This window comes from Sinocyclocheilus anshuiensis, unplaced genomic scaffold (genome assembly GCF_001515605.1).
Source record: "Sinocyclocheilus anshuiensis isolate Anshui unplaced genomic scaffold, SAMN03320099.WGS_v1.1 scaffold51, whole genome shotgun sequence".
NCBI classification, from domain to species: Eukaryota; Metazoa; Chordata; class Actinopteri; order Cypriniformes; family Cyprinidae; genus Sinocyclocheilus; species Sinocyclocheilus anshuiensis.
Genome location: NW_015548296.1, coordinates 4,668,312 through 4,682,703, shown reverse-complemented (window position 1 = coordinate 4,682,703; position 14,392 = coordinate 4,668,312). Strand labels below are relative to the sequence as shown.

General features: G+C 38.1%; 1 protein-coding gene across 1 annotated transcript in view; it reads right to left on the bottom strand.

Annotated features, from left to right (window-relative positions):
* LOC107655961 (spermatogenesis-associated protein 16) overlaps nucleotides 1–14,392 on the bottom strand; it is a 54,712-nt gene that overhangs the window by 4,833 nt on the left and 35,487 nt on the right. Inside the window, exons 8-9 of the mRNA XM_016443596.1 lie at nucleotides 10,953–11,117; nucleotides 6,924–7,007 (exon numbers count right to left, since the gene is read on the bottom strand). Of these exons, the coding sequence (XP_016299082.1) occupies nucleotides 6,924–7,007; nucleotides 10,953–11,117 (249 nt within the window). The remainder of the gene's footprint in view (nucleotides 1–6,923; nucleotides 7,008–10,952; nucleotides 11,118–14,392) is intronic.

Here is a 14,392-nt window from a genome sequence, read left to right as displayed (position 1 = left end):
TACTTACAGTCTTTGAGTCAGAACAGCCGGCATTGTAGTCTACTCTACCAGGATCAGGAAACAGTCCTCCATAAAATGCGCTGGACACATCGGAATATTTGTTATAATAACACGGCGGGCTAGATAGAGTAAGCGGCGGCGGGCGGGCTTGCGGCAACCACATGTGGCGACCCCGGGCTGGACTCCGCTTTGTCCACGGTGAAAGCCGATCCGGCGATCCACAGCGCGAAGTTAATGTATTTCCTCAGCGACCAGCACGGATCAGCTCCAGGCATGACGAAGCGGATATCGTCCTCTTTTGGAAGGCCAAACAAAGTAGTTTCGCTTTCACAACGAAACACACAGCGCCTTCACGACATGGCGGCAGCAACAATACTACAGCGAGAATAAAAGTTACGCCTTCTTTCTTTGCGTGAACATTTGGGCAGCGTTATGCAAATCTTCCCACATCGTGATGTAGACATGTGGGGGCGTGTTAGAATGAGCCGTTTTAGGTAGGCGTGGTTGACTCTTAACTTTTATAAAGAATATCTCTTTGGATTTGAGACTTTAGTCTTTGCAACTTTACAGATCTTCTTTATGCACCAAGAGCTTGTAACACTCCAAAGAGAAAGGAAAAATTGAAATCGCATCATATGACCCCTTTAAAAATCAACGAACAGTTACACAGTGTCGCACATAAGCCACGCCCACTCGCATTCAGTCGCTTTAACGGCTGACACCTGTCCACAGCAGACAAGAGCATCGTCGCGTCGAAAGCAAACAGATCATATTATAATCAGTGGCCTGTCTAGACTGGATACGGAGTATATAGATGTGTGTTAAATTTCTCTAATGTACTCCACGTGCTAGCGCTGTTCGACACAACAGGAACAAATGAAGAGTAACCCAGTGTCAGAAACGAGTGGCTGGTTTGTTTTTAACGGCGTCCCGGGTCACGTCGTAGGATTATGTTTGTTCGGAGCATCAAACTTTTTCACAAAGAAACTTTTGTCGAAAGTTGAAGGAAACAACTAATCTGACAGCAGCTGCATCACAATCCGTAAGTACAAGATTTGATAATGCCTTGGCCTGTAAATTACAGTATAACATGTTTAAAGCACATGCAATGAGGTTAGCCAGTCATAACAGTACCAATCATAACAGTTGCCTTTTATTGGCATGCATTTCAGCCACTGCATTTCATTTCGGATCATTATATATATATATATCCGTATTGTTCTTGTGTTCAGTGTATATCCAAATGTCCAAAAATATTGTGTGAACATGAATACCTATTAAGTATGCTAAGGAGATCAGGCTGCCTGAAGTTTTTCCATTTCAGGAGGTCAAAGGTCACACTTCTGCAGGGTTTTTCAGAAGTCAGATTGTTCTCTGCTCTCAGAGTGAATAGACAAGCACCAAAGCGCAGACTTCATGTAAGAACGATTAGTCATATCCATTCTCCCTCCTGCGGGAGGAGTCAGAAATAGATGGGATAGTGGCTGGCAAAGAATGAAACAAGCTGAGAGCATGTAGCTTATAGTCATAAATGTGAAGACGCCCATTTGCTGGGGCAGGTATGAGTGCACTTATACTACTGTGGTTGGAAAACAGCCTGAAACGCAGCATCTAATGACTCTCCAAAAAACAAACAAATAGCCAAATCATTACATGTACGGCCACAATATGTGAACTCCAGCACTCATCAGAATGTGTCAGTTAATGCCCCTTTGATTCATGTAGAACAAATTAGGGTTGGAAATTAAATCTGCTGCTGGTGGGTTTCTGAGAAGGACGTGCTGCCGAGCTTCATAAATTAACTACTCAATAATATGAAGGAAATGAAGGGCTGGGAAGCACTTGAGCTGCATATGAAGACTCATATGTCTGCCTAGTTTTTTAGGCTTTTTATGCCTTTATGTAAAGCAGTTGATTTTTTTCAGTTTTTCATCACACATTTTCACGTATATTTAGTGTTAATATTGCTGCTTGCTATATGTTAAGTTACTGTTTGCTAAATCAGCACCTTAACCACTTAAGCTTAGCATCTGGTAAATCAGTTATTCTCAAATTGCAATTTTATTTAAAAACAATTTTTGTCATTCATGTTTTGGCCACTGTATGGTACCGTTGGTATTTTTATCTTCTGTGGGCAGATGGATCACATCTTGAGATTAACAGAAGGAATCCGTGTCCAGACCGTATGTATGTGTGCTGACAGATCAGTCTGTATTCGGTATTTGATAACAAAGGTCTCCCTTGGGCTCGGATCCTTGTTGGCATGTTTTGGCTGCTTTTAATCTTTTGGCCTGGTCTTCCCAGAAACCCTTGGGTGAAGATTAATCCAGTGACTTCATTTCAAAAAGATCATCCACAATGTTTAGTTTAAGATTATACGTACTGCTAAATTGGGAGAATGAAGCAGAAGACCATGTGCTCCACAGAACAGAAAATAGATGCCTCTGGTTCCTGTCTGAAATTCTGATTTGTTCCATAAAGCAAAAGAAACCATGTTTGAATGGGGTTGGGATAATGTATAAAATATTTATAATCTATAGTTTTATTTTGAAAAAATAAATAAAATAGCCAACATTGTGAATATCGCAATTATTTTAAAGATGCTTTATATTTAGCCATTAACTTTACTAAACACCATTCCTTTTGGACAGTTTTGTCTTCAAACTTTGACTTATTTGCATATGTTTTGTTTAATTATTTTAGAAGGTTATTTTAGTATAAAAGATCAATTAATTATAATGATTTTTTTTTAAATTCTAGATGGTACATGATCTAGCCTACATGGCAGTTTAGCTCTGAATGGAATTAAAAAGCTGTTAAGCAGTTTCAGAGAAAAAAATTGTATATATAAATTCATAAAAATGATTTTATATACATAGAAAGCATATTCAATTAGAAACAGAAAGCATATATATTTGTCAAATAACTTCAGATAACTGAAAATGAAATCAAATGTTGTTCCATCATCATTCAGCCTAACAGATATATTTATGTACAAATGAAACAACATATTCTAACCTTTGCTTATTAAAATATATAAAAGAAAAAGTGATCTAAATTGTATTATATTTGAAATGATTAAAAATGCCTTGGTGATAAATGGGTAAACTCTAGTGGTTTAAAGGACAGTGGCAATGACTGGTAAAAATGTAAAATTGCAGTTAATCAGTTTTGGAGGCTGCACTGTGATCCTTAAATAGTGTCTTTAATGTTCTTTAATGATTATTGTTATAAATATGCTTGACAAGTTTTTTGGTATATAAAACTATTGTTGCACTGAATGACATTTTAGTGCGTGTCTCCTGTAAAATAATGTATGATAGTCATTATTTTTTGCTCAGAAAAATAAAAATAGGAGCTAATAATGTACGGAAAAAAAAAACAAAGCTGTATTAAACTTTCATTATTTTGATGCTTGAAAACCAAATTTCACCCAGTCAGTTCAGCCATGAAACTCTAGATGGCGCAGACTGATAGGTCCTTTACATGCAATCACCTACTTCATGGCAAAAGCTGATGATTTATATAGTTCAGAGAGCCCCGAAACCTTCCACCTCTCCCAGCTCCACCTGTCTAGATCTGGCAAGGGATTTATGTATGCCTATTCATGCTGCAGCAGCATATCTTACATGCTCACAGCAGCGGGTCTGTACTTGCTTTGCAGCAGCAGCGTAACAAGTCTACTTCACCAAGACCAAATATATTAATGTTGTAATATCTATTAATACGCTAAAATCATTCTAAGAGTTTATAATGAATGTATGTATTGAGTGTTCAGCACTAAAATCCAGTGATTTCTGGCTGCTGCAGTAATTATTTGAGCCGTGAATGATGGTGTGATGACTTTAAGTGTGTGGAAATATGCTTGTTGCTTTTACAAAGCACTATCTTTCATCTTATAAAGAAAACATCCAATTGCAACCTTTTTCCAAACCAGCTGGCTTTCCAAAGGTTGTGCCCTTGAGCAATTACAAGGTGATGAACTCCACAGCTGTGCCAGAAATGTCTTTCCCCTGGTTTTAGTATTTAAACATCATCGGTTGCACGATGGGCCTCATCTCTGGCCATTGCCCTTTCTTCCTCCTTCACTCCCTTTGTCCCTAATGCTGGCTGGATGATGCATGAGACAGAACTGGAGTGAAAGGTCATGTCCACAGGAGAGATTGTGAGCTTTAAAGAAGAGTGTGTGTGTTTGAGCAGGAGCGTGTGATGTAATCAGAGCGGCTCTGAGGTGCGGGCAGCTGATGGAGTGATTAATAAGGGTCCATCAGTAACCCCCGGCGACAGGCGCTGCTGTGGCTGAGAGCGAGTGACCCGCTGATGCACTGTCTTTGACTGTGTGAGTGTCATAATTTCTTCCTCAGCGTAATTCATCACCGCCGCAATCCAGACAACAAATTCCCTTTCTTGACCCAACAGTCCCCTACTGAACCGAGCCCTGGAGTCTGACCCATAACCCCACTAGCCTGAAAACAACATCCTCCACTCTACTACTAAAATGAAACATGGCTAATAACCTCTGAAACAACCCTGTTCCTGGAGTCCCCCAACATTGCACATTTTGAATGCGTCCTTTTTCTGAGACACCTGTTTCAGGTCATGGAGTCTCTACTAATGAGCATGTTGACCTGAATGGGGTGTGTTTGATTAGGGAGAAGTTCAAAATGTACACCGTTCTCCACTGCTCTGAAACATCCTAAACACCCTCGTAATCAAAGCTGGCTCCGCAATGTTCTTAGATCTTTTACTTTAGACTTTGGATTTGCATTGTTGTGTAGTAAAGTTCAGGTTAGTTGAACCTCTGAATTCATATAGAGAAAAGACCAAGATCAATAAAGAGAAGATCAACAGAGGGTCTAAATACACAGATTGAGTTTAACATGAAGGAAACTCTCATTTTGGCAGTTTTAGTGTTAATTTGGCATTATTTATATACTAGTAGTATTCCTATAATTTTTAAAAAATTTATTTAAAAATGTAAGAGTTGTAAATTATACATTTAAAATTGTTGTATATTAGTTTGTTTTTCATTTTAGTTGACGTTTTAGTAATTTTATGTGCTCTGTCAGTTCTTTAAAGTTTCTATTTACCTTTAATTTATAGTTATTTCAGTTTTTAGTTTTAGTAATTTTAGTACTTTTTAAAGGGGTCATATGATGCGATTTCGATTTTTCCTTTCTCTTTGGAGTGTTACAAGCTCTTGGTGCATAAAGAAGATCTGTAAAGTTGCAAAGACTAAAGTCTCAAATCCAAAGAGATATTCTTTATAAAAGTTAAGAGTCAACCACGCCTACCTACAACAGCTCGTTCTAACACGCCCCCACATGTCTACGTCACGATGTGGGAAGATTTGCATAACACCGCCCAAATGTTCACGCAAAGAAAGAAGGCGTAACTTTGATTCTCGCTGTAGTGTTGTTGCCGTGTGTTTCGTTGTGAAAGCGAAACTACTTTGTTTGGCCTTCCAAAAGAGGACGATATCCGCTTCGTCATGCCTAGAGCTGATCCGTGCTGGTCGCTGAGGAAATGCATTAATTCGCGCTGTGGATCGCCGGATTGGCTTTCACCGTGGACGAAGCGGAGTCCAGCCCGGGGTCGTCACATGTGGTTGCCGCAAGCCCGCCGGCCTCCGCTCACTCAAGCTGCCGGCCTCCACTCACTCAAGCCACCGGCTCTTTTGGAAGGACACGACTAGAAATCAATGGTTAAGCTGTATTTACAACACTGTTCCAGTGTTCAGTTCAACCCAAATATTAAGATGTGTGCAGCGCATTTTATGGAGGACTGTTTCCTGTATGTGGAAAATAATGTGTTTTTTGAACCTTAAACCGCATAAACACATTTCATTACACCAAATACACAAAATAATGTTCTTTTTAGCAACATCATATGACCCCTTTAAAAGTTTTTCATTTATATATTTATATCTTTATTTCAACTTATTTCAATTACCAAAAGCAATTTTTATCTGTTTTAGTTCACAATAACAGCACTGGGTAGTTTTGCATCACCATAATCGGAGCTTTTGATGCATGGCTCGAATCTGGTATAGGTTTTTAGTTTAACTTTTATTAATTTTGTTTAAAAAATTTAATTATATTCAGCTCAAACTTTTTTTTTTTTCCAGCCAAGGCAACATTGGCAACATTTAATCTTTACTGGGAACCTGATCTCCAGTGTTACCCAAATGCCTCCGTGGCGCCAGCTAAATTCATAAACAAGCAGCTAATGTAAACACTAGCATTTCTTTGAGCCTACAAATTCCACTCAATAACTACAGATTCAATACATGTACAAATACCTGAAAGAAACTGACTTTTTTTGAAGTCTTCTATATACTCTTTAGCTTTCAAAGTTTCCTCAAACTTCCCTTTGAAAGTCTCCATTCTGGTCAGGCTTCCACAAGAGTGGGAGGTAGATTCAATTCATTGAGGCACAAGGTGGTAAACAGGCTAGCAAACACTGTCAATAGTTTCCATGGTGCTTCAGAACAACAATTCAAAGACTCAGTGTGTTTTATAAAATATGAATCATGATTCTGGGGCTTAATTCTGTCCTTGCCAGGGTCCTGGCTCAATTTCCTTCTCTCAGTAGCAATTTGAAGAACCCAAGCTAGACTAATTAACGGGGGAAATACATTTATAGACAAGTATTAAAGAACTGCCCACACCAAAAGCTTCATTTTGAAGTTCACGTGACTTGGTTTGCCATAATAAAAATGATAGTTCTGCCAAGAAGTCTCTGCAGCCCCTGAAGACCACCTCGGAAAATTAATTTTAGCCTTATGATTTAGTGTATCAAATGTGTTTTTTGAATTCTGAGGAGTGTATGTATGGAACAGTGGTGTGTGTGGGCACTGAGTGGCATTTGTGCCCCATCTACACACGCCGTCATTTTCCTTTTCCCTTTTGCTGTCTATTTACCTTTTGCATTGCATTCCACACACGTTCCTGATCAGACCGCTTGCCTTCAAGGGTGTCCATGGTGTCTGCCATTAGAGCCAGCAGCTGCCAGGAGGAGATAAAGATTATCACAGCTCAGTTCACACAAACGCCATAACTTTTCTAAACACTGCACCTTCAAAGCTAATTAAAAAATCATTTGTTGGCAGCTGATTCTTATAAGTCATCCCTCATATAATGAGGACTTTCTTCTTGTTCCCCTTTGGGTGGTGGAGAGAGGGAAGGGGTGGTCTTGGGTTTTTACAAGGCTGGTGGTTAGAAATTGAAACAATGTGGACAAATTGAGGAACAGCACTCGTCCATCACAGGGCACAGCAGATGGAAATGTACATGCTGCACACTGAGACCCATTTAGCTGAGAGAGAAGGAAGGGGAAGCTAAAGAGTGAAAGAGACACTATGAAACGGAGAAAGAGACAAAAGAGAGAAAGTATATGGGTCAATGACATGGCATTGATTTATCATTTATGAATTAATATTAAATTAATTTAAATATTTTACATCTTTATGGGCAAGTAAAAAAAGACATCTTGAGATTGTAATGAAGAAAAGAAAAATATCCCATGAAATGACTGGGGGAAAAAAATCTTGTTATTGAATGATTATTTCAGGCAAATAATAATATGAATATATTTAAAGTATATTCTTTTTGAAAAATGATATGCCTTATCAAAGTCAGTTTGTTGTAGGAATAATAACCTGTATAAATAAGGTTATTATTCCTATAACCTGTAGGAAGAAATGTGTAAAACCAAACTCAAAACTAAATATATACAAATTTTTTTTTTACGTATCAAACTAAAACTGTATATACTTATATATTTATATAACCAATTTATAATATCTATATATATTAAACATTTGTTGAAAACAATATAAAACATTTTCAAAAAATACTAAGATTAAGAATGTTCAGACCCATTTTGCTGAAGGACCAGTTATTTAATTTAAAATTGTAAAAAGTGAAGTGGAATAATATTATTTAGATATTTCATACTATTTCTTTTTAAATTGTCCAAAATATCAACGTCAAACCTGCAGGAAGGAAATTATAGAACAGGGTATGACATCACAGAGAAGACATGTTCATTTATACATTTAGCAGATGCTTTTGATCCTCTTTTGTAAATTGCTTTGGATCAAAGCAAATTGTCAAAGAGCCAACAATTTTCATAATATACAGTTTCAGGTTTATTAGAAAACTTTTAGCAAGCTAAAAAAAAAAATGCTTTTTTTTTTTTTTTAAGTCTGTAAACCAGTGGTCCTCAACTCTGGACCTCGAGATTCACGTTCCTGCAGATCGAGGATCAAACCTGGATTAAACTTGATTAGGGTTGGAGCTAAACTTTGGAGGAAAGTGGACTTGAGGTCCAGAGTTGAGGACCCCTGCTGTAGACCATCATTAAAATGAAAAAAACTAAATACAGTTAAAATGTCATAATACTTTAAAAACAACTTTTGCTGAAAATTATTTATGACTTTTTTCAAAAATGTCTAAGATTAATAGGAACTTGGCACATGTGATTCAAACTGGATGGAAGTGGTTGGTCACGTGCTTTTACTAAGTGCTGTTTAAGTAGGGTATACTGCCTTTGTGTGCTGTACAGTATATAGAGAGTGGAGTCACAACACTTTTTTCACATAATCGCTCTCTACACTCTTATTTCTGTTCATGAATGTAAGTACATAACATTTCCAGAAGCAGCATGTAGCCCTGAATCCATATTCACCAAGATGACAAAAAAAGCTACAGTAAATACTTTCAGCTTATTTATAGAGCTTCTGTCAATGAACAGAGATGTGTGCTTCTCTGTTGTAGATTTCTATTTAAGTACTCGTTTAGGTCTTTGTAATTTGTCAGTATAATTCTGGGAAGTGTTGTGTGGCGCCCATACAAACATCACGCTAATTGAACGCCCCGTGGCTCTCCATTCATGACAGATTTGGTCACAATCTGGCATACATCACACTCTATTGATCTGGGCTAATCTCACCAGTGTGGAGCGCTAATCTAGTAAAGAGGCAATTATGGTGCTTCAGCACTGTATGCCAGAATGAGATTTATGCCACCTCCTTCTATTCTTTCTTTTTTCTCACTCATTTTCTCTCTTCTGTTCTGTCACTTCTATATCTGCACGCACAATAGCAGTTGTCTTCTATGTTGGCGCTAGTTTCTCTTTCAGTCTCATAAATATTCACAGCAGAGCTGTTTTATTGCCGTGCATAATTCAGGCCTTTATTAAAACAAGCTGGCCCGGTTCTGCTCTTGTGGTGTGATGTTACTTGATTGCATCAACCCTCTCTCATAGTAAGACCAAGGAGGTCTATTGCTTGAACTTAGTGATTTTCTCATAGCGCCACAAAAATAGATCTTTTATGTCTATTAACAACTCCAAAAAAGCATCAGGCTATAGGCTACTGTGAAATGTTAGCGGTACATATGTTGCTTGTAAAACATTTGTAGTCAGACTCAGAATTCATAACTTTTGCCTGCGTTTCGATTCAGTTTCCATTTGCAAGCTCCTAATTCAATTTATTTCTGATTTATTTGCATATATTTTAGTTAGAATGTCCATTTTGCTTATGTAAGAAATTATTCATTAAAAGAAACGACTAATGCATGCAAGTTGTTCTGTATGTTTTTGATTCACTAAAAAGAACAGACTCACAGCACCTTCCAGCAGTGGCTAACTTGGGTCAGAGCTCAGTGAGAGCAGTTACCATCCGAAACTGCTCTCAGATCAGTGTTAAGTGTGTTTAGGATTGCCCAGAGCTATCAACAGATCTGCATAAGTAGCTCAGCCTGTTCACAGCGAGGGGAACACTTAAACAGCGATATAAAGGAAATAAAGGAATGATCTCTATGTAAATGTGCGTTTAGACTAAATTCCCACTTCAGACTGATCGGAATCCGATAGAGAATGTTTATAATCTTACATAAGATATAGCATGCAGATTTCGTTTCATTCTTTATTTTTCAGTGCATGCACACTCCAGGGATCACCACCCCATCTCATTCCAGCTGCCTGCTTCCTCCACCTGTACTCGGAGAGGAAGCTTGGCCCTGTGCAGCGCTTTATCTGCATATTTTAAATGCCTTTTGGAGGAACATTCGTTTGAAGTCGGAGATGAGGAGAATAGCTTTGTTTCCATGTAACTTTTTTTTTCTTTCATCAAATGACATTAAAAAGCACAAAAGAAAAGTAAAAATTTGTATCCAGAAATTTGCTACAGGACTTTCTGCCATGAGAATATACAAACACATGAAACTCTTATCACTTTTTCTTCCATGGAAAACAAAAGGAGTTATTAATAGCAGAACGCCTATGCTGCTTTATTCATTTTAAAAGAATTATACATTGAAGATGTGACGTACACTACGAGTGCATATTGAATGCAACTAAGTGCAATTTTTTTTTTACAAGGGCATGGACCACTTTTATGATGCTTTATAATGCTTGTTTTTCATTGATGGAGCTTCACAGTGCCTGGTCCCTGTTTGCTTTCATTGTATGAAAATAGAATCATGTACGTTTTTCATCTCTCCCTTTGTATTCCATGGACGAGAAACATTATTTAAATAAAGTGAGGGGAGAAGAAGAAAAGTAACTGCCTCACCAGCTCTGTGTCAGAAGGACTGATGTCCTGAAGGTAGGGTGCGACCGCCAGCTCAGCCAGTGTGTACTGCAGTACATGCATATGTTCTCTGAACCTATTCAGCTGCCCTAGGACACTAGCATACTGCAGTCGCTCTATGAGTCCAGATCCTTGGGAAAATCCCACCTAGACACACATCAAACGCATGTTTATTTATACACTGCATATAAACGTAGATATAAAGGGACATTTTATAATTCTCTGTGCCACTAGTGGCACTAAAGGTAATTGCAGTCTGCTTGTTTGAGCAGACCGTCTCAGTCTGGCTCAACCAATGGAGTGAGTTTCGCCACTGTTTTTTTTTTTTTGCAACAATTCCAGAAAGGAGCCTCACCAGCTCTGTGTCAGAAGGACTGATGTCCTGAAGGTAGGGTGCGACCGCCAGCTCAGCCAGTGTGTACTGCAGTACATGCATATGTTCTCTGAACCTATTCAGCTGCCCTAGGACACTAGCATACTGCAGTCGCTCTATGAGTCCAGATCCTTGGGAAAATCCCACCTAGACACACATCAAACGCATGTTTATTTATACACTGCATATAAACGTAGATATAAAGGGACATTTTATAATTCTCTGTGCCACTAGTGGCACTAAAGGTAATTGCAGTCTGCTTGTTTGAGCAGACCGTCTCAGTCTGGCTCAACCAATGGAGTGAGTTTCGCCACTGTTTTTTTTTTTTTTGCAACAATTCCAGAAAGGAGAGTTTGAAATGTATTTGAAATAGTTTTGTTTTTTTTGCTATTTAATTTGGTGCTTTTAGCAATTACACATTATGGGCCAGATTTACTAAACAGGGCAAATTAGCGTTAGAGCACAATTCCATAAAAGCGCAGATGGGAGAGGACAATTCTGCAGGTGATTTACTAACAATGCGCTCATTAAAGAACACCGATGCAGCCAAATCATTTCCATAATGACCAGCGCAATCTATCGAGCAACGCAAATTACCGCCTGCTTTAAGACATACTTTTTTTAGGCGTTAAATAGCAGTAATTTGACGAGCGCAAACATTAGTAAATCGCGATGCATGATTTGTTTTAATACTCTCCTCCCATAAATTTTGCGTCTGAAAAGGAATGCCTACAAATGCTTATTCGATAAAGTCAGGAGCAAAAAAAACTGTGTCCACGCCTTTTCAGCGATAATTCTTCACTGCGCGTTTTTAGTAAATCCTGACAGTACTATTTTAACATCAAAAGACCGTTTGCGCTGGCGCAAATTGTTGGTAAATCTGGCCCTTAATCTTTAAAGGAGTAGTTCATCCCAGAATAAAAATGTGTCCAATAGGTGGCGTAAACCACTTTTATGTTGTTTTGTAGCCATTCCAAAACATTTCTGACATCTACTGGACTGGAGTGTGAAGTATTTTGGATTTTTTGCTTAATTTAAATACTTTCCACAGAGAACCTGAAACTGAACAAGTTCACCAATCCTTGCGAAAATACATAGTCACTCAAACAATAGCAAGGCAACTCGCACTATTCGCGTTAGGGCTTTAATGCATCTCTCAACACAAATTCCATTGGCTGCTTTGTCTACATGAATCCACCGCAGATAATGTCACAGGAGTGTTTATGGCAACTGAATGTGTTGTTATTGGGTTGTGTGTGTACAAGTGTGTTTCTGTCATGTTTCCTTGATGCCCTGAGTTGCGCTGTATGTAAATGAAGTCATTATAAATTGAAAAAGGGATGCTGACCTTTTCCACAGAGAGTAACAATACAAAGAAGAAGAACAAACACTTTAAAAAAGTGTCAGCATAAGGTGCTTTTGTTTGAAACTGACAGCTCCCAGTGCCAAAGAGTCCCTCAGAGCCGTTTCGCACACGCCGCTGCAGTGCTACAAAAGCAACTCCATGTTCCCTGATGATTCATTATGTCAAATACATTTTGGCATCTTGTTACACGCATTCTTCTGACGCTGAAACTTGACAAAAGGCTACAAAATGTTAGAAGTCAAGTTGAAAAACTGCTATTCTTCGGCTATTTTGTGGTACGCTCAACTCCACCACCCCCTTCCCAAGGTCGCATCTTAACCGCTTTCCCCTGTGGACCGTTTTTGGCCTGTCGAGGTCGCTTGTCTAAATGATGCCCCACTCTATGCCTTTCTAGACTCCTTTTATTTCGCGTGAGCTCTGTTACTCTCCAGTGACATTCATCCACTTTATGGTCATTTTTATTACCAACACACATCCCCCAGCATGCATCATTTTTCACCACTACTGTCTCAGTACTTTTGGGCATTTTTTCATCACGCCGCACTGTTTACTTTCCATAAGCCAAGCAAGAGAGACAGTGAGCTGGTTAGAGAAAAAGAAAGCAAGAATAGAGTTTCTTTGGCTTTTTTTTTTTTTTTTTAATAAATATAATTAATAGTATCTCCTTTAGTTGTTTTTTTAATATAAATTTTATGTTATTTTTTATTAGCTATAATATTTTATATTTTTTTAATTGTAATTTTTTAAAAATAAAAATTAACTAAAAGTATATATTAGGGCAATCAATCAGTTACTTTTTTAAAAATTGAAGTAATGGATATGCTGTATATATGTTATAATATATAATAAATTATATATATATTTTAAATATACAGAGTTAATTTTCTAATATTTTATAAACCTATATTTTCCTGTTCATACTCTTTATGTTTGGACACGGATGCACTGGATCTGTCATTTCGGAAACTTTGATATATGAAATCCATCCTAAAATGCCCAGGGATAATTTAATATTGATGTACATTACTTAATAATTTATATATTTGTATGATTCTGTGACTCAGCAAAGGAGGGTGTGTGCGGATCCAGTACTGAAATCCGCTGTACTGCTTGACAGGTTTAGTTCTTCATTCTGAGAATGAATGTGTTGCCACAGATTTCATCACAGTGGAGATGAAATCAACTCTGTGTTTTAATCGAGAGCTGATGGCTGTGCTCGGCTGGACGTCGTGTCTGGGCCAATCAAACATTTGCCGTTGCTGCTCTAATTCAATCACCGTCCTCTGAAATAAACGCCCTAAGAGTTCAACCTCCAAATGAAATGAAAACTTCATCTGTGGGCATGTTTGTGTCTCCAGTAGTCCATTGTGAGATTGGAAAAAGATTGCAATTATTAGTGGATGTGCCAGGGATACTGACAGCGAGGGCTTGTTAGTCATTGATGGCCCAGCAAGTGTATATAATTAGGAGTGTTGGCTAGAGGAAGCATCACTAGCACTATTGCTCATACTTGGGTAAGTGATTTGAACAAAGTCTTAAGCCAATATGTTAATCTTCCGAATGTAACTCTTTTGCACAGTTTGTGCTGTAGACATGAATGATATATTAAATTGTGTGGATGACTGAACTTTTCTAAATGATCAGATTGACTATTATTGGAATGACATTATGGTGACTAAACGATGATAGAATTTTCATTTTCATCTCTTTAAATGGGTGCTATTATGCTCTTTTACAAAGTCTTGATTTTGTTTTGGGGGTGTACTAGAACAGGCTCTCATACTAGGTTGTTCGAAAAACATTATTTTTCACATATTTTACATTATTACAACACCTCTCTCCCCAGTCTGGCATGAACGGCTCGAATAGTTCCTGTATCAAATGAAGGCCCGCCTTCTGAAATACGAAATGTGCTGTGATTGGTTAGCTGGGCCAGTGTCTGTTGTGATTGGCACCACTCGGTGCCTGGTCGGGAAATGTCATGCCCCTTACCATAGCCACCTGCTGCGAGCTTCAGTGTAAATATTGAAAATCAATCAAAATCAAATAAATCTGA